The sequence below is a fragment of the Centrocercus urophasianus genome, unplaced genomic scaffold (assembly GCF_019232065.1).
Source record: "Centrocercus urophasianus isolate 14NV4802_14NV808 unplaced genomic scaffold, USGS_Curo_1.0 seq_19, whole genome shotgun sequence".
Lineage (NCBI taxonomy): Eukaryota > Metazoa > Chordata > Aves > Galliformes > Phasianidae > Centrocercus > Centrocercus urophasianus.
The window spans coordinates 6,367,014-6,387,549 of record NW_024884744.1 but is presented as its reverse complement, the minus strand read 5'-3'; the positions used below and the strand labels follow the sequence as shown (position 1 = coordinate 6,387,549).

Below are 20,536 nucleotides of genomic sequence, written 5' to 3'. Positions count from 1 at the left end.
TAAGGGACCAACCTGGACCAAAACTATTTTTTTTACAACGTTCCTTCATTCTTACCTGCAGAACTCCTGTTGCACAGTGCCATCTGCCACTTTTTTTTTTAAGGCTGTAGTACCGATTCACTGATTCTTTTCTCTACAACTGAACTAAGCAGTCAATACTGCTTGGTGAAATGCAAATTCAACCTCAGTGGTTGTGGGTTTTGTCCTCCAGTGGAAGCAAGGGGGTGGCTTTTCCCTACCGAGACAGTTGTGAAATAACGTTACTACAGGAGAAAAGAGAGAGTTAATTTTTTAATAAATAACTGTAGAACACATGCATGTAAAGTTCTCATCTGGGTACAATCTCTGCAACAACGCTTCAGACAAGAGCACCCACACACACCTGTGACCTCACACAAAGGCTGGGCTGTCGCTCATTTTCACAGTTCTCCTCAGTCAACCTGAGACACCTCACACCCTGCTAACACCAGTGCAGAGAGCTGTGCTGCTGCACATCAGAACCCACCACCACGTAACTGTGGTGAAAACAGTGCTCTCAGCTTCAAGTTATTAACAACATTCCATTACTGTTAGCTTTTAAAATCTACCTCCTTTTAGGATAGCCCTTATTTACTGGAATATAGCAAATCCTTACTTCTTAGGTTTTGAATTTGAGTATTTCATTAGTCTTGTTAATACATCCATAAAAATATATAAATATTCTGAAAAGGCTTTCTCTTCTAAAATAAGTTATTCTTAAAAAGTCTGGTTAGAAAAACGAAGGTGCTCAGTGATTGCAGGTGTCAGCAGCCACGTTAAGAGGCTTTGCACTGCTAGAAGTGAGCAGAGGTGGAAGTACTCCCACGTACCTGTCACACAGCTCAAGGCAGAGATCAGTGCTACAGCAGAACCGAGGAGCAGGTCAGGATGAGGAAATGCCATCAGACAGCCTCCACCTCTGCGTGCAGGAGATGAGCTCTGGCAGAAGCCTGACACCCAAATCTTTCCCTCCAACATGCAAAAATGGGGTCAAAGCCGCCGACTCGGCCGCTTCTTTGCTGCACTTCACCTGGAGGTGAGTTCCAGCTGTGCTCTCAGAGATGAGCATCCATTTTAACAACTATTTGTTTTTACTTAACGCCATCTTGGCTAGAGCTGCAGGAGCCAGCAGGAAACTACAGCCTACTGCATTCTATGAGTGACTGCTCTACAGTTACCACCTTTTGTTTCTTTATCCAAGAACTGGAAAATCTTCCCAACCCAATTCCACTTGCTTCCAAAATGGTCAGGACTCCTGTCCACCATGCTGGAGTTCATACTTCCCTTCCTTAAAAAACCAAAACGAGCACAAATGAAAAAGCAGCATTCTTCTTCCCTGGCTATTCCTAGTCAGCTGAGAACAGGAGAGAGACAGCAGTGATAAGCACTCTCCCTGCATAAACTCCTGGATGCCAGGAAGCCAGACCTGCCCCAACTAAGCACTAACAAAAATCAGAAGAGATTTGGGTTTTTATTCTCAAGTGCCCAAAGAAATTTAGTGTTATTTAACCCCAAATCTTCAGAACAAACATAGCAGTTATAAGCATCCCACAGCTCTTCAGTTTGGTTCACTGTCAGAGTCCAAATTAAGCTTTACAATAATTAAGTGTAATCAAAATAAGATTAAAAATACAAATCATTTCGTGTGACTCCACAGAGAAGTGTCATCTGTAAAATTTCTACTTTGTCCTACAAAGGATCACTGGGAAGGGTAACGATGATGCTTTATTTACTCTTTTGAAGAAAATGCTTTGTAAAGCGATCTAGTTCGTTCTCAAGGTGAATGGCTTTATTTCTGTAAAACAAACAAAAGCAAAGTATTCACTTCAGTGCAGATCAATCACAAAGAGGGCAGGAGCAATAATTCTGTTTGGCTTCTATTCCTGAAACCCACAGCACTGAGAAAATCAGAACGTTTGCTCTGGTTGGAGCCTGGGCCTACTGAGTCCCTAAGGCACCCACTGCAAGTTTCTGTTCCACAAAGGCCTACTGAACTGAAGGACAACCTGAAGCTGCTCTAATGCTCTCCTGTTCTCTGGGAAGGTGCCACCCCCCCCCGGTTTACCTGTGGGAGACAAACACTTAAGAAAGCCACCTCTCCTATACAATAGAGTAAGGTAAGAACTGTCTAAGAGAGAGCAGTTCAGGAGCTTTTCTCATTCTCCTTGGAAGAAGCCTGCATGTATTTAACTCTTAACCAAAGAGCTGTTTGGTTCTGAGTAAAGGAAAGAGGTATCGGTGTCTGCACCTGTGCATACCTTACTTGTAGGTTGAAGGTAACAGCAGGCATGCACTCAGAGGTCAGCAGTGCCAGGAATTGGTCCTGGCAGTCACATGCAGACTCACCTTAGTTGCTTGGAGTGGCTCTGTATGTTCTCCAGCTGATCTATTTCTTTGGAAAGACGGGCAATTTCTTTTTCCAGGCTTTTCTGGGTAACATCCACCTGCTGACAGAGCCGAGCAAAGGTAGTGGCCATTTCCCTGAAGGAAAAACAAGTTTGTAATTGGGGCTTGCAGAAGTCTGCCACAAAAATAATGCAGGATAAATCACACAGTGCTGCAGTGCACAGCAAAACACTGCAATCAAAGCCTCCAGCTGCCAGGGGATTATAGAGCACAAATCAGGAAAATCACCTCATTTTCAAATTTAAAAGGCAGCACTGATAGTAAAAAGGTACCACAGTCTATTCTAACATCACACGTGTCAACTTTTGATCGAGTACCCACAGGTGTTAAGCCTGAGATGGGGATGTTGGCCGGAACCACACTGCAGCAGCCAAACCCAAAATCAGTGTCCATTAGAACCGAGCCTACTCCCATGTCCAACCACACAGTAATGTGTTAAAGAGTCTCGAGTCCACAACGACAGGCTCTCACATGTAAATACCCATGCAGAGGAGCACGTCTTACCCTCTCTAGGTGCCAACTTCACGCCCATAACCTACCAACACCTATCGTTGCTACAGTAACACCTTTTCCCTGTAACAATATCACAAATGTCCCTTACAATCAACGCTGAGGGGCTGCAAGAATTTCCTGCTGCCTTCCCACACCACATACAGCCGAGCCCACTGCCAGGACAACCCGGCACCACACAAAGGTTTCTTATCCTGTGTAACACTTACTGCTGCACCTGGTGGCTGCAGTTTGCACTCGTAAGGCTGACGATCATCTGCAGCTTTTCGGTCGCGTAGTTGACGAACTGCTGCTTGAAGGCTCTCTCTTTTGCTTTAGTGGTCCAAGTTAGTCTCTCATAGAGATATAATAAGCCATACATACTTAAGGAGAGAGAGATGAGTTTCCAGCCAACCGTTTTCCAAATCTGAAAAGGACGACTCGTTAGTTTAAATAAGAACTAATAAAATTAGTTTAAATAATTTAAATAATTCGTTTAAATATTGTTGTTACAGAATGCAACTAGACTATAAGGAAGTCTATTTATTTTCACCTTTTTTTTTTTTTTTTTTTTTTCTGTTTCTGTCTTCAGGGCCCTTTTACTAGATTAGATTGTTAGCAAATATATGACTGTCAAGCAGTACAGCTCTATCCAAATCAGCTGCTGCCCCCGTGGCTTGGAGAACATCCAGGTTACAGAAGGAGGAAGGAAAAAGCAAACTGGCTCCCACCAGTTCAACAGTACAGAAGGCACAATCAAACCACCCCACAGTTCAGAAACTGAACACAGTCAGAACGTGCCCAGCTACACTCAGCGTCATTACAGCAATTTTCCCCTTCAATCTGGCATCCAGTGCACCACAAGTGCTCATCCAGCCCAGCCACGCTAGTAAGTTACTACATGCTTCATGCTGCATGGTATGGAACCCCAGAAAGGAGAGAACAGCCCATCTCTGCCATCAGTGAGTGCTGCTAATACTACTTGCCACTCCGCCAACAACGATGATGCTCATAGAGGTCCGTGATGTCAGTGAAGCTAAACTCATTACCAAAGGAACCATGAAATCATCAGGTGATGCGTTCTCTGGAGTTGCAGCAGGAAGGCTGGCAGCAGACGGGGTGGTAGCTAAGGGACGAGGGATCTAGAAGAGTGGAATACAGCAGCCAGAGTCAAAAGCACTGTGGAACTACACAGGAATCAGTTTTATTTTCATCTATTCAGGGTTCCGTTCATTTAAAGGGAGCTCTTCAGCACAGAAGTCTGAACAATGTTCCTGGTAAACAGTGGAGGTTCTGACAGTTCCCTGTCATACAGGGGCTAGGTTAGAACGAGGGCTCTGCTCAAGGATGCAAATGTGACAAATTAAGAAGTTCTCCAGAGCGTTCAATCCAAACTTACGCAACATCTGCAGAAAGTATAGGAGAGATTTTTGGTTCCCTTTTAACCCTGAATATAACTCAATAAAACAAGCCTTGCCAAAAATGTTTCACACAAAAGGACTAAGGGAACGCAGCAGGAAGCAGGGAAACAGGAGAAGCAAACAGGATTTTAAAAAAACATGTAGTAAAAAAATAATCAATATAGCCTCATTAAGGTAACACAAGGCACTTAAAAGGTCAGCCTCATCTCTGAAGCACTCACTTGTAAGTTGGGATCTGCCAGTCCCAGAAGCACCCTCTGAGCATGTTTAGGACCCAAGAACCGGTTTACGAGTGAAGTCCATCCCAAGGAAAAGTGGAACATGATATCCTCCTGGAAATCCGCACACAGACTGTGACAGTTCAGATCATAGCTGAGGTCAAACTTCCTGCATGGAATCAGCAAGTGAAGCTGGTTCTGAGCACCAGAAGGCAACAATGGTTTCAGGTTTTCTAGAAACAGAACCGATAGAGAGGATGAGGCTGACAGCATGTTCCCAAGTAGAATCCTTGCAGCGCTGACCAGCTTTGAGAACTACAAGTATCCAAAGTGACTTTTTAAACAAACAAAAACCTAGACAAAGAAATCCTCCAGCATTTTAGCAGTCTGGATCCTAACACAGCAGCCCATTCACTGCTCAGATAAAACAGCCACACAAAAGCAACTTGTAGATAAAGCACCACTGTCAGAAAAGGAGACGTTAACTTCAAGTCCTCAAGTAAATTCAGAGCAACATGGAGACTACACTGTAGAAACATCATGTGACAATTACTGCATTTCATGGCTAAAATGGGGTTACAAAAGAATTAGGCAAGTTCCCAGAGGGAAGTCCATTATTGCTTGCTTAAGCCATTAATTCAGATGCTGTATTTTGGTTCAGAAGTCCCTCGGCAGGGCATGGATCACTCTACTGACCCTGGTTCATCCTTCCCTCTCCCCAGACAGCTGTTACAGGCTATTACCAGAGACAGTCCTGAGCCAGGATGGTTTACCCTTACTGCTGTGTGGTGTAAACATTAAATCACGTTCAGAAGGAAAATTATTGTGGAAGCACACATTCCCAGGTTGCCTTCTCTAAACAAGAAAGCCAACACCCTGCTTTGCCCACATTACCAATGATCTCCTGCTGCGACTGGTGCATCGACTCATTGACTTCACTGGAGCAGCGATCAGCCAGGTTCCTTCCCAAACCATCTTCTATGTGTTTGTTGAGTTCCTGAAGGTTTATAAAGAAAATATGCTCATCAACTTCTATTCAGCTCGTCATTTACATTACGTTGTTCAGAGGTATGCTAAACACTAGGCGTTATTATTTGCAGCAGGAAGAAAAGCAGGTTACCATATGAAAATGAGAATGCCTTTAAATTGTGACGGAAAAATCTAATTAATGTGACACAGGGAGGATTTCTCTAGGCTTGTTATCACTAAAAGGCACATGGAAAAAACATGCATTTCAATAAAAATGTGACACTGAAGAGCATACCAGTACGGTGCTGCCCTACAAAGCAGTCAGTCACAGTACAGCAGGCGATTTCACTGGTCTACAGAGAGATAAGACCAGTCCCACCAACAGTGTGGAGTCTGCTCTGGGCATTTTGCAGAGCCAGGACAGGGCAGAGAGACACCTGTATCATAAAGTTCTGTAATGCTTAAACAAAGCGCCATGTAAAACGATAAGCAGATCATGAAAACATAGAAGTCAAAGGAAAGACGAAGGAAACTTACTGTCTTATAGAGCTTCAGTACTTGAGGAGAAGGGTGAAAGTCTGAATAAAATTCATCAACTAGAACCGAAAGTCGGCAAATCTCATCAGTCATGGCAGAGGAGACCTGAAAGACAAAATGCAATCCTCTCCTATCTTTTCCAGACAGAGTGGAAGCAGGCTTCTGAACCAACTCAGTTACGACAAGTAATTCAATTACCTGACACTCAGCAAGGACTGCCAGCGTGTCTTTTTATTTCTTTTCTATTCTTTGAAATGGAATATAGATGTACTTCAAACGTTCTTCACAAGCTTGGGGTGGGGTATGTACCTCTGTCATGACTGAAAGGGACTGCTGTTCAGAAGCATTTGGACCTGAGAGATTTTTGACACTGCTGTGACCTGCTATGGTCAGGACACTTCAAGGTCATAACATACTCCCTCCAATCAGCTTCTGCAGCTAATCAGAAAAACTCCATCAGTCCAGAGGTAAAACCTGCAGGCTTCTCCTTACAACCACAGACAGTTTCAGATGAGCTGATCTGGATGCCAGAGGCCATGGATAATGCAATTTTTCCCCAACAGACACTGGAGATGCTCGGTGTTTTTTCTCTTGTATGCTCAGGACACACACTGAAGTGGATTACAGCCTAGCGATCTCTTACACATCAATTAGCACTGCTAATGTGAATTAAAACAATGTCTTATCAAATGCTTCAGGCTTCACCCCAGCCAACCATCCTGGACTAATATAATCTGATAGTCTGTATTCATTTATACGCTCTTTGAACATAAATGTTGTCTCCAAATTTAGGAGAGCAAAAACCCGCCCCAAATTATGCTACCACTTTGAAAAGCGCCTATTCCAAACACTTCAAAATTCACATCTACTCAAGCTGAAGATTTGCTTTGTCCATCTTTGCAGAATTTCAGATCAAACTTCTATGAAGCTCAGAGTACCTGTGGTCAGCCACAGCTCTAATACTGAAGTGAAGTCACTCGTAAGAAGTTCATCTACTGCTCAACATCCACGTGCTGACAGATTCACTTGTTTATGTGCCATGCTGTGTCATGCACACACTCCTCCCTCCCTGCACTACTTACTTTATTTTCCACTTCCTCAGTAACACGTTTGATTTTTTCCTTAGTATCTTCTGTCAAAATGTTCAGCTGATTTCGAACGAAGTCCAGCCTGTCCTTCTGGTCTTCTCGCTCTTCCATTGAGAGCACTCTAACAGAGCAGAAAGGAAATTACCAGCACGTATTCTCCCAGAAATGAAGCACGTACCATTAGGCATGAACCACCAAGCTCACTGCTTCCTGAGCAGCCAAAAAAGTTCCAAGGTTACAGTAGTGGAACAAAGCAGAAACACTGACTGCTTCTAAGTGACTGCAACGTAGATACAAAATTTACAAGTGCACTTAAAGGCTGCATTGATTGAATAGAACTCTAATGATTGGGCTTTGATATATCTTAAAAAGTAGCATTTGGAGTTGGAACTGAATAAAGAGGGAGCAGAAATGAGAGGCCTTCAATACTTAGCCTTTCCTGATTATAAGAGAAAGAAAAGATAAGCCCAAACTGTCCTGCTGCTGCTCACCGGCACCATACAACTATTCCTTACCAATGACATGAGCCCAATGACCCTGCAGAACAGGAGGCAGCAGAAACTAACCTTGTCACAACAAACTCTCTTCAAAGGTGGCAGACCTATTGTTTAAGTAAAACACACTGAAAATCTAGAGCAGTTGTGTCTTGAAGGATCAGCAGTTACATTCAAAGACAATTCAGACTACGAGGGGTCACTGTACAGGTTTGGGTTGGTCAACTGACAGAAAGGAGGAGGTATCAAAATATTTTCCAACAGTTTCACAGAAGGTTTTCACAGCATCTGACAAAGTGAGACAGATTAATATGTAAACAGGCAGCTTGGCAATGCTGATATGTTTGGGAAGATGAATGTCTGACAGGAATAGCAGAGTCTGTTGGGACATAAAGACACTTTATTAACAGCCACAGAAAGGAGGTGGATGGAAAGGAATGTACGAGAAAGAAGAGGCAGCAGCAAAAGTGGAGAAAAAACATTCGTATCTCAATTTCCAAGAACTATGAGAGAGAAAAGATGAGTTATTACCACATGCACTAAGGATGCACTAAAGATGAGCAAAGAGAGAGTAAAGACACTGAAGGATACAACCTGAAAAGAACCAGCGACACAGTCCAAAGAGCTCACATGGGCTCTTCCCAGCCCTCTGGGCACTCTTAAGCACTTGCAAATCAGAGCACTACAGCTTCCCATGTAGTTACTCAATGTTACAACACACAAACATCTACAGATAAAGGACTGGATACAATGAGAAAAAAACTAAAGTTTTAAAAAATGATTGGAAAACCCACTGATTATCTTTGTGACCATAAATCAGTAAGAAGGAAAACAAAGTAAACCAAGATCAGGAGTCACAGAGCAAGGGCAAGACTGAGCAGTGCAAGAGAACAGTCAGGCTGGCACACCAGAGAAATTCTCCATTTCTCACCAATAGAAAAAAAAAAAAGTGCACTTCAGAATCCAAAATGATCCAAGAAACCACCAGCATGGAAACGGCTCCAGGTCATCTAAGACCTGGAGAAACCAACACCAACCAGCCCTCCAACACACCTACCTTTTTTCTGCTGCAGCTACGTTTATGGCGTCCATAATGTTTTTCACAGTATCTATTATCTGTTTAGCTCTGATAGTGTGCTGTTCAAACTTGGTTTTCACGGCTGACTGCGAGATACACTCCTGCGAGGAGCCCAAGCCACAACACATTACTGCAATTCCATACCAACACCTTCTGGAATTTCACTGTCAGAAAGCACTTGCTGCTATTAGCATGAACTTAAACCCATGGGAAACAAAAAGAGAAAACATACAGAAATCAAAAGACAACAGAAAAGGAATCTCAAATGAATCTACAGCAGCAGGTCTCTACCTTCATACCTTCACGTTCAGTGACAGTAATGTGCAGAGGTTTTTTTGTCTAAAACAAATGAGGATGGAAACAAAAACCAAACTCTGTGTCTGTGTTAAATCAATCCAGCTCTTAAGAAAACTCTCCCAGCTGCCTATTGGGAACATTGAATGTCTAACGTGACCCCTGGCAATACTGCCTCACATGAGTTCTTTTTGTTGCAATTAATATTCACAGCTTCAAGCAGCAGCTCTGTGTCAGTAAAGTGTTACAAGCTTATGTCAATACTGACAGTCCAGGCACAAACTATATAATTAGGAATTAGAAACACAAGTTTTCCAGCAGTCCTTAACATACTGCTGAAGTGTTAAATCTATTAGTACAGAGCACTCTAAAAATTTCTTATCAATCTGAATCTTGAATACTGTACGGCAATTCAGTGCTACAGAAAATAAACTGAAAGATGTCTAAATGTTAAATATGGGCAAAAGCAAATCAGTTGTGATTGGTCACGAATTAAGACTTTAAGTAAGCGTGTATCATGAGGCACGTGGCCAGTAAGAGCTGGAGCTCAGTCTGCACTGAGACCACCCAGCAGCAGCATCTTCTGTACTCAGGGGGAAGAAAGCCAGCAGCTCGTTTCCTTAGATCAGATCTGTTTTGTGGTGGTGATGTTTTGTGTAGCTTTGGTTTTTTCCAATTAATCTGTGGGTAGCACAAACAGCATTTAAGTTGCTTTTGAAAATCTTGTCTATGACCTCAGCACTGTAAAACAAACTGCAGCTTTCTACAAACAACCAAGAAAAACAAAAGAAACAAAATGAATGAAATATATTCCCTGTTCCTCGATGAAGCAGATCTAGAAATCAGCAATGAAAGGCCAGAGTTTCAGAAATATCAGCACATTGTTAGAGCTAGACTAGACACAGAGGAAAGAGTCTTCCCAGCATTAGTATGTGGTAGGTAAAAGGACGACAGCCACTCACAACACAACCAGACAATCCAAGTTAGAGCACTAGGAAAAACACAAAGGTTAATTATAGGACTGGAAAAGGTAAGAGGAGGACAGGAGCATTTTTGCTGTTATTCTGTAAATAACCAACTATTGAAACAAAGATAAAAGCTTTCAGTGTTCCAGTAACACAACCAAACCCATTGAAAGTCTACTGCCTTCCAGCATGGCCAGACAGTCTTGGTGTTAGGGAAGGACCCTGCTGCAGGGTACTAACTCAGGCTCTGTTGTTCATTCCAAATTACAGCCAGAACTACTATTCTGCCCTGCATGCCTTTTCCACTCCTCCATACACCATTTCTGTTTGGTGAAGCAACTCTGCCAACCCTACAACCTGTGACATAACTGGTTTGTGGTTTTATGTAGAATATTCACTCAAGACAGTGGACTGGATGCAGCACAAGGTTTATTGTGACTTCAGGATGGACCATTGTGGTGGTTGTGACCTTGGGACAAAAATTTCTCATCTTACTGTCCAGCTCGAGACTCTCAAATCTGATTTACCAATGTGCTGAGCATTTATAACACCAAATCATTTAATAAGTCACGTCTGCCAATTTTTAAATATTCTGTGTTGAATGCATAACTGTAACTACGAAGGATTTTACAGAAAAAGAAGTGCTTTGGATACAGCAAAAATACATGGCAGCAATTGATTTAAAAACTTAATTTCCACTTTTTCCCAACTAGTTGAAAGTTCCCTGCTCTGCCTACAGAAAAAAAAAACAAAAAAAAAACGTGTGTTTGGTTACAAGTAGCAACCCAAGCAAGAAGCTTCAAGTCTCTTGGACTTATGTGCTGCCTGCATTCTGAACTAATTATTTCAACATCTCAGACGTCCTCCATAACAGTGCAGATAAAGCCTGAACAATCAGAGCATATCCAAGACGCCAATTTAAGATAACAAATAACAGCTTTAGAGTTATCAAATTCCACAAGATAAATAGATGCTATCACACAGGAATCAACTGATTATCTAGCCAGACCTACTGCCAAAGAACGTGTGAACTCAGCTCTGACTACAGCTGAACTGAGGTTGAAGGATGGTTTCAGCACAGCACCAAGGATGCAAAAAGAGCATTAGAGTTCAGAGTACCAGAGCTAAGAGGTAGATAATAGTGATAATTTCTAAACTCTGACTTTAAAAACACAAGTAAATATTTACTTTTACGTTAGTGAAACACACCACCTTACTGTTTGAGTGCTGGACTGCAATAATGAATTACAAAGCTACAAGTGCAGAACAAAATAAGTCTTACAGTACAGCAGGCGTTTTAGCAGCTAATGGTTATTAAGTGATAGAAGCATTTCTAAGAGCAGTCTGTTATCATCTATACTACACTGGTATTAAGACATCAAACCATGAGCTTAGAACCCAGCTTTGACCCCTTCCCTCACAGAACAACACTCTTCTACCTGCTGCTCTAAGGGGCAACTGATGAACACAGCCAGAAGATAAGACACAGCTGTCACATGGTTGGAATAGCTGACACTCCTCCACTTGTTCACCAAGGTCATACTCAGTAAAATTAAGCCACACATAAACAGGAGTTACCTTCACATCAGTAAAAGGGGCAGTTAAAAAAAGCCCATCATAAATACCTCAAATATCTGCTCAAAATTTTGGAATTCTTGGAATCTTGTTTGAAACCCTTCAGCAAGTGCTCCACCTGTGGAACATAACAGACTATAAAGGAGAGAACAACACAGCACGAATATCCAGATCACCTTTATCAGGCTTTACGATACTTTTTTTTTGCATTTGAGGGAAAAAAAGAAAAAAAAAGATTTCCTACACACCAGTCTCTGGCATTCCTTGGGCCTTCTGTCTCCTGGCACTCAGAACTTCTTTTGCTGAAACAAAAAAGATGCGATTCCTCGCTTCTACAGGATCAATAACTTTGAGCTCATCAACGAGAAAAGTCAGACAGCGCTCCATGTGCTGCCTGCGCACCTGAGGAGAAGGTGGAAGCTCATGAGAAACAGGCAAAAACAACTGAGCTGCCATCAAATCAAAACACCCGAGCACAAAACAAGCCATGCCTGACCCTTCCTTGGACTCTAGATGCCTTCTAACCCTACTGATGCAGCAGCTGCTTTAAAATCTAATCAGTCCTGGAAGCAAACATGTTTCCTTCTAGAACTGTCTTTATTATGCACGTTTCCTATCTCAGTCAGGTATGGAGGGAACTGATCCATTCCCCATATGCAGAGTACTGAGCATTCCTGCAAACCAGATGCCCTCAAAGAGCTGAAGAGCACACTGACAGCTCCTCCAACATGCTTTGTCATGTATCATCTGAACCCTCAGGCAGCAGTATCACAAAATCAAAAGGTAACACAAAGAACATTAAAAACAAGCTTACTGGGGAAGACAAAGGTTCTAAACAAGCCTTCCACTGCCTGCCTGCGTACACAGCAGTTTGGATTAAAGCAGCAAATTATTTCCATCTATCAATCTATCCTTTAACCTGTAAGACAAAGCTGTTGTGTTCATTCTAATAAGTGTATTACCACAGTGATTTATACAGATATATACCTCCACGTGCATAAAAGCATGCACACACAAATATATTACCATCTTTGCATACATGCATACATCAATCCAAGCAAGAGCCATCAACTCACTTACATCTTCCATATATTCTGGCTCTGATGCAGAGGCATCCCATCTATTGTTCAAGATGAAGATATTTGGCTTAGAGAGCCGTTCATTCACTTTATGGAAAAAATGTTTTTCCTAAGAATTAAAACACAAACAGAAAACTTGCCAGGCATCTGAAAGCGTCACGCATTCTTCTTAAGAGACCCGACTATGAACAAGGTTGTTTAAAGATTCATATTAAAAATAATTCATTAGCATTGAAAACCACAGACATCCAGCAGAAAACAACAGCTTCTGATAGTTCAAAAGTCATCAACTCTCTTAAAACCGATGCCAACAACACAAACTAACAGTGCTGCTGACTTGTCTAAAATGGGCAGAAATACAATTAATAAAGCTTCCAAAACAGATATTTCAGAAAACACCGCAACAAAAAAAAAAATCATCTCTTTTATACATCTATCACATCATTTACTGACTGTCTTCTTTGTTACAAAACTGAATCTCCTTCAATTTTTCTTGCCTTCCATTAGGTTTGCTCCCAGCTGTGTGACGATCACAATATTTGTCAGGAAAGAGAAAACACAAAATATGACATGACAGTATCTGCTTTTTTTTTTATTTTTTATTTTTGCCCCCACTAAGATGCCTGGCTGAAACTGTGAAGCCTTCATTAATTGTCATCCACCACGCCAACTTTGCTTTCTACAACCAGAAGCTATTCTTCATCTCCAACTGTATTTTTTTTTCTTCAACTAAATTATTATATCATATTATTGTATTAGCTTGAACCACAAAATAGTTACATTTCCTGCTTGAGATTCTATGGCTTGAGTCACAGAAAAAAAAAGCCACTGCTGAATGTCTCCATTTTAAACATTAAACAAAGAACTGATGGGAAGTCACTGCACACCATACCGTGTTCATGAGAGTTGACTCAGAATTGGCAACCAAGACAAACACATCAGCATCTAAGCAGAATTTGTCAATCCAGCTGTCCAGCTCTGTAGTCACATCTGTGCCAGGACTGTTGATAACAGAAAACAAATTCATTTATACAGCAATGGAGTACCCAGTTTCTACAGTGATGAAAATAGTTTGGGATCACTTAAGGACATTACGGTTAAGATATGAAGTCTTGCACCTTTGGTCTAATGCTGAACTCAAGTTTAAGGCAAAGAAAAAGCTCACTACCACTTAGCACTTATCTGTCACTTATTTGACCATCAACTTGTTACAAAATGCAGTGAATAAATATGCAGATCGTAACAGCCAGAAAAGCATCAGGTCTGTCAGCAGTCCAGTCAGAATGCTCTTCCTCCCCATATCCCAAGTTTTAGATTGCAATCAGAAAGAATAGTTATTCATTGTGTTTTTTTCTACTAATAAAGGCCTATTTAAAGTTATAGGCCTATGCACAGTTTGCATAACATAACGATCAAAATGAAGCCAGGATTATAAAGCTGTCAGTTGTTCAAAAACAAGTGGAATACAATAAGCATTAGCTCACGTCTGCAAAACCTCAGTTATTTCTGGTTCAGACCAGGGGAAGTGTCAGCTCAACACATAGCCACATTAACCAACAGTGTCAGGGAGATTTTCAGGCACTCACTAGAGTGACACGTACGTCCTGCAACCCTTAAAATAAGCTTCTAGATACGAAGTCCAGGCCGCTCACCCTTCACGTGATCAGTTTGGAGCATTTAAGGACAAGGAACGAGCAAAACATTTACAGTTGCATTGACCTTGGCCACACTTCTATGCTGTTTGTTTTAAAGGGTCAGCAGGCTCAGCCAAAAGCAAGTCCCTCCTGCAACACTCAAAGGACACCTTTTTGTTCCAACCATTACAACGCCAGAATAGGCGGAGCAATGACAGGCAGCACTACGTACCACAGAACAAGCTCTGCGCTCCTGGGAGAGGAAGAGGGGGAAAAGAAAAGCACCACTAGTAACTCTACAGCAGAGCAATCAAGTCAACAAGTCTCTTTTTTAAATGCTGCAGTGGTGTATTTACTTGAGGAGGTGTTTATTTCAACAGAAAGCATACCTGTCCACTAAGACCAAATCGTCCCTCAGCAGTGCACACTTGGACTTGGGCCAGAAGACATGGACCAGACAGCCAGCCTTCAAATCTTTATCCATGTGAAGGGCATGAGCAAGCTGATTGACTGTCTATCAGGAACATGAAGAGAGAAGACAAACATGCAGTGTGTACCACAAATGAGTCTGCAAAGCAGCCTAACTCAGTTCCCCTTGTCAAAAGCGTAATATTGACTTTTGGTGAGTATTTGTGCCTTTCTTTTAAAAAGATTTTTTTCCCATCTTAAGACTTGCTACTACTTAAAGAATGAGCTGTGCTTCAAAAAGTACCTGGGAGTTTTGAGTATTCCTCACAGGGCTCCATGTGAGACTGAGAGCTGTCATGAATTTGCCTCAGGGCTTTAAGTCTTCCCCATGAGCAGCACAGGAAGGTAAGTGCCCTAAGGCCAACTAGAGATGCTGTTGATCTTTAGCAAGTAACAGAGCTTACTGACAGTCCTGCAAAAATTGATCACTCAATATACACTCTGCTACAATGACACACACCTTAGCCACTTTCAGTTTCACCTACTAGCTTATAAATGATAAATGAGTTAACCTTATACTTCCACTAGACTTCAAACTGCTGTTAAAGACAGAACCTTTGCGAAAAGCTTCCTGTGAAAAAAGACTTTTTTTTTCTCCATTCCAGAACTCTACCTTGACACTCTTCTTCTCATCCGACCCCTCTGTCATGAGGTAGGCTTTATCTCCATCAGTCCCTTCCACGCTGAGAAAGCAGTTGGTCGTGTGGCCAATCCCACTAGGAAGTACCTTATCCCACAGCATTGCATTAATGACCGAACTTTTTCCACTGCTCGTTCTAGAGGAAAAAAATAACGAGAGCACTCTGAGCACAGTGAAGCAGCATCCAGCACACCTTCCTTATGAATTGAATGCACTCCCTTTTAATCATGTTAGGCCCACGCTATTTTGGGGTGTGAGAGAGCATCAAACCACTTCATCATGGCTTGCCAGAAAAGAATAGAAAGTGCAGGAAAAAGAATAGAAAGTGCAGGAAAAAGAATAGAAAGTGCAGGAAAAGTTCATCAGAATAGCAATTACAGCACCCTTTCTTAATACCAACATCTCCTGTCCAATCAAGAAAGCCAATTTCCATGTGCATAACTCATGCCATCCGAACAAGCCCAGCCTGTACTGAAAAGTCAGCCTTTACATGGCATATCTATATCTATATAAGGGATCTGTTTAAAAAAAAAAAGAAAGTAGTCCAATTCTGCTGCACCAGAAAAAGCATCTAGCCTAAAACAATGCCTCAGATCAATGCAAAGGATTTGTTAAGTACCACCACCCTGTCCCTCAGAAGGGACAGCCTGCCCTCTGCCTTGTGCCAGTGCTGGAATTCCCAGAGAAAAGAACTGATGGGAAACCTGTGTAATATTTCAGATAGAATGTTTTGATCGGGTAACAATTCAACGTTCCTGTGTGCAGCAAAGCTAAGGGAGTAATTCCAGAGATCTGGAGAAGGACATGAGGAAAAGGTTGCATTACAGGGACAGAAGAGGACCTAGTAGCCTCTGTGATGGCATCAACAGCGACTACTTAAAATGCCTGTGAAATTACCATCTCTGTAACTTAACACACTGCCCTCAGAAAACATCGATCTGTGCCAGTCAGGGAGGAACCAGTGCTTCTGATATAGCATCTAAAGCATTAGATGTGGTGCAAAAGGAGCACTGTATCAACGTCCTGAGATATGCCTCCAAGTACTGCTGTCTGGGAATTCTCGTTACAGCCAACTCCAAACAATTTAATCAACAATAATCTCAACTTAATCAACATCTCCAAAGGAAGATGTAAAGCGGTGTGCAAAAAGATAATCAAATTTATTTCTTGCATGCAATCCTTATAATGCAAATGCTGTTTTTAATCATGGAACTTAGTCTTGTCCATATTTCAGGAAGAAAAAGTAGCTCAATTAAATCAGTGTTCTCTTGACTCAACGCAACTGCTCACCAACTCAGCACCTCCACAAGGATGTGAAGTTCTCAGCAATGCCCCATTCTGCAGTAAACCTCACCCAGTAAGATTTGAGACTTAACTCTTACACAGTGGTGTGAAGTAAGCACGGGCTGTAATTTGTTAACTGAGCTACTTCCTCTAGCAGAAAGTTCAGGACTCACTGTACAATACTTAACAAATTCATTCAGAACGTCAGAGGGAGAGTTCAGGTTAAGGTTTAATTCATCATCTCCTGCGCTGAACTTGCAAAAGCAACATTCACCATGTAGCACAGCTAGTAAATGCATTCAGCTTTTAACTTCGTGAAATGCCAAGGTTCAGATACAGTTTACTTATCCCAGCTCCTCTCATCTTCTTTCTTTAAATAATGGAGCAACTGCTAGCAGAGTGAGAGTGCTACCACATACAACACTCAGTGCTGTATGTACTTTTTTCAATACCAGCACAATTTTTTCAATTAAAGAAAGTCATATTCCAGAAAATACATGTAACCATTTAAATAATCTATAACTTTGAAAACGCTAACTAAATATGCAAAGTATTTGATACTCATTCTGTAAAAAGACAGTGAATTCAGATTTTTCCTTGTTAAGGGATTCCAGAGCAGCAGAAATTCATGTCGCGTTCAGATTTATCTGCAAGCCATGTAATGCATTGTTACTATTTTCCCTAATAAGCACCACACAGACCTATGGAACTAATGGCACAACCAGCACAGCAAGGGCCTCTAACACTGCTTATTTTTCTTCAGTTGCTTATATGTGGAAATGAACAGCCCCAATTTTTGTTTTTCAGCACTTATAATACACACCAACAGAAGTTCTTAAAAACAGTAGTTCAGTACAACAAACATTCTGAACAAACAAAGCCACCAAGTTAAACAAACAGAACATTCAGGAGAGGGCAACTAACTCTCATCTTCCTAAGTCAAATAATAGACCTACACAAAAAAAACATTTTATGTAACCTACCCATAAAAATATGTAGCAAGACATACATAATTAAACTACACAAACAGAACAAGATGGTGTCACAGAAATGTTTAGCACCCATTAGGGGAGGAGTGAGCACGTTCAAAGAATAATCATATAATGAACTAATTCTGGTGCAGGTAAGTTACAAACATGGATGTTAAGTTCTGAAAGAGATCAAATTCATTCATTACCTGCCAAAAAATGCCACTTTCATGTGTCTCCGTGAAAGCACTTCACCGATGACTGCTAACTTCTTTTTATATGCCTGTATTTCTGCTAATTCATCTTCTGTTGCTATACGTTCAAGCTCTGGGTTCCTGTATGTTGCTACACATAGAAAAAAAACCAACAAAAGCTATCACATACAGAATGCACACTCCAGGATACAAGACCTACATTATCAATACTTCGCATGACAAAGATATGTCTAAATTTTAATTATGCAGCAGTAGGAAAGCAAAAATAACTCCATGATGTGAGCCCATCATTTGAGAGTTCCACAGAGCACTCGGGAAATCATGTTAAATCACTACAGATGAATCAACAAACTCACTACTAAAGTTAAAAACGATCTATGTTTAAAGAGAATGCAGAGATCTCAGAATATGAACGGCCCTCTTCAGCACATCAGGCTGTGTCCATGGGCTTACTGCCTGGCCTTTGTGACACTGCCTCCTTCAGAAAGCCAAACAAGGACTGCCATGGACACTAGAGCCAGGCTGGGCTGCCCTTTCAGCACAGAGCTCAGCGGAGTGATGAGCAACCAAGCTGTGTGGCAATGTGCATCTCCACACTGCTGAAACCTGTGGTGTTGTAACCACAGGTTTTTACATCACATCTTTATGATCCACTTTCCTATCAGAGAGATCAACCTGCTTAACAGGTAGCACAGCCTGTCAATGCTTTTCTTTGTGCAATGAACTGAAACGGGGCTGTAAGTGGCCCCAACCCACATGAGGTAGCTCAGCTTCCAACATCACAGAAAGCAGCCAATGCCACACGATGCAGCCAGCTATTATTAGGCACAACCATCCCAGGTATGGCTACTAGCACAGCATTTCACTTTCCTCAAGCAAAAAGCACAGCGATGTCTGAAGGCATATATTCACACAAGCAGCACACAGATGTGTACCATAACACATGCTGCACTACCACGAAGTCAATTCAAAGCAATGGATCAGGCCTTACATCAAGTCACAAACTGACCTTCCACAAAAGCAGCCCCCTCAGTGACGTAGTCCAGCAGCTGCTCAAAGATGGCAGTGATGGTCTTTTTGGCCAGCACGAAGTGCTTCAGCGGGGACACGGCGGCTTCTGCCATTATGTAACTGTGAGGAAAGTTGCACCAAGTGACCGAAACACGCAGAGAGCCCGCGTCAGTGAAAATCAACGTGCTCTCAGCACACTGGGTAATTAAAACAGATCAGCTCTCAGGTAATTAAAACAAACAACAACGTAACCGATGGAAGTAAGGTGTTATGCTGGCAAACCCTTCACCCTCCCCACCACTCACGCTGACAGCTGCTCATAAAGCACAGCTTCAGCACCGATTTCGTACGGCTCCGTACGGCTCGTTCCCAAGCACGCCTCACCCAGAGTCCTCCATTTAACCCCGCTCCCGCCCGGAGGTCACAGCCTTCTCTCTCGGCCAGGCCCGGGCATCACGGACGGGGCCAAACGAGGCCAGGCCGCAGCTCCCCGCGCAGCCCCGCAGGTCGGACAGCGCTGCGGGCCGAGGCCCCCGTTCCTCCTCAGGCCCCGCCGTTACCAGGCAACCGCCGCGCCGCCGGCGGGGCACCGCGCTGCCGCCGCTGCCGCCTCCTGCCCCGCCGCCGGGCCGCACACCGACGCCACTTCCACTTCCGCCTCCTCCCCCTTCACCTCCCGGCTCCGCCCGCAGGACGGAGCGGCGGCCGCCATGTTTAGTGAGGGGTCGCGGGGCGGCGGCCGCCATCTGCAAGGAGGGCGGAGGGACGACCGCGTGTGAAATGGAGACGGGGCGCTGAGGGGAAGTAGCCCCTCTCTGCCCTTTACAGCTGCCAGGGCTATGGTTAATTTTTAAAATAGATATATTTTATATTTTTTGCCATAGATTCTTCCCCAGACAGCGGTTTAGGTGCAGCCCAGTGCCAGCAGGAACATCTGCACATGAAAGCTGTCTCCAGCCCAGGCCATCCCGTAACCCCTCACAGCCCTCGGAAAGCCCAAGGAAAGCGCGGGAGGCAGGGCTGCGGGCCGGCAGCACCGCCCTTCAGTCAGACGCCGGTAGCTGAGGTGACGAACGCTTGTGGGCTTCATAAGCACCCGTCGCTTGTACGTTTGGGACTTCTGCATGAAACTGGAGGAGAAAGGCAGCACAAAGGACTGTGGCAATCCATAAGCATTGGGGAGAGAGTAGAGAAGCAGTAGGGCTCTGTGCTGCGGGTTCTTGCAATAAGAAATGGGATTTTAATCTTAACTTTTCCATATAAAGACATTCTCTCATTTGGTAGCCAACGTGCTCCCAGAAGCTGTGGTACTCGATGCAGATGTTAAAAGCTATAGGCTCAGATGCCTAAACACTAAATGAACCACTTCCCAAAGTGACCCTGAGATTGAGCAGAGCTTCTGGTCACTGCAGCAGAGGAGCCCTGCCTGTATCAGTGCAAGAAACAGCTGAAACGGAAAGGCTTACCAAAAACTCCTGATCACTGCAGTTGATAGCTGTAACCCAGGACTGATCAGTTAATGCTAAAGATGATTTCAGGGCCCAGCAGCACTAGGCATGCTCTGAGCTCAGCCTGGCTTTCCACCCAGCCCTCAATTCCCAGTGACTGCACAGTGCCTTCCCTGGGAACAACAGGCTGTCCCCACACATACGCTCATTCCTTCCAGCACTCCAACTTCTAAACAC

General features: G+C 42.9%; 1 protein-coding gene across 3 annotated transcripts; it reads right to left on the bottom strand.

Annotated features, from left to right (window-relative positions):
- Nucleotides 1-278: 278 nt before the first annotated feature.
- On the bottom strand, nt 279-19,453 carry MFN1 (mitofusin 1). 3 transcript variants are annotated; one of them, XM_042821180.1, is made up of 18 exons: nt 19,412-19,453; nt 18,850-18,971; nt 17,835-17,970; nt 15,347-15,509; nt 14,655-14,779; nt 13,524-13,632; nt 12,633-12,740; nt 11,801-11,954; nt 11,603-11,670; nt 8,698-8,819; nt 7,141-7,267; nt 6,059-6,163; nt 5,447-5,549; nt 4,556-4,785; nt 3,900-4,055; nt 3,144-3,340; nt 2,365-2,499; nt 279-1,813 (listed from the first exon to the last, which is right to left on the bottom strand). In XM_042821180.1, the coding sequence occupies exons 2-18, from the start codon at nt 18,962-18,964 to the stop codon at nt 1,744-1,746; spliced, it is 2,223 nt and encodes a 740-aa protein (XP_042677114.1). In that variant the 5' UTR covers nt 18,965-18,971; nt 19,412-19,453; the 3' UTR covers nt 279-1,743. The 3 variants fall into 3 exon arrangements, with proteins under 3 accessions (XP_042677114.1, XP_042677112.1, XP_042677113.1); XM_042821178.1 differs by lacking the exon at nt 19,412-19,453 and adding an exon at nt 19,236-19,344; XM_042821179.1 differs by lacking the exon at nt 19,412-19,453 and adding an exon at nt 19,157-19,242.
- Nucleotides 19,454-20,536: the final 1,083 nt, after the last annotated feature.

Bases quoted from the DNA above. Each gene is read 5' to 3' on its own strand.
- MFN1 (XM_042821178.1), bottom strand. The intron at 13,633-14,654 runs GTATGCTTTCTG...TGTTATCAACAG, and splicing joins GATTTGGTCTTAGTGGACAG to TCCTGGCACAGATGTGACTA. The intron at 8,820-11,602 runs GTATTTATGATG...GGCTCCTCGCAG, and splicing joins ATTTTGAGCAGATATTTGAG to GAGTGTATCTCGCAGTCAGC.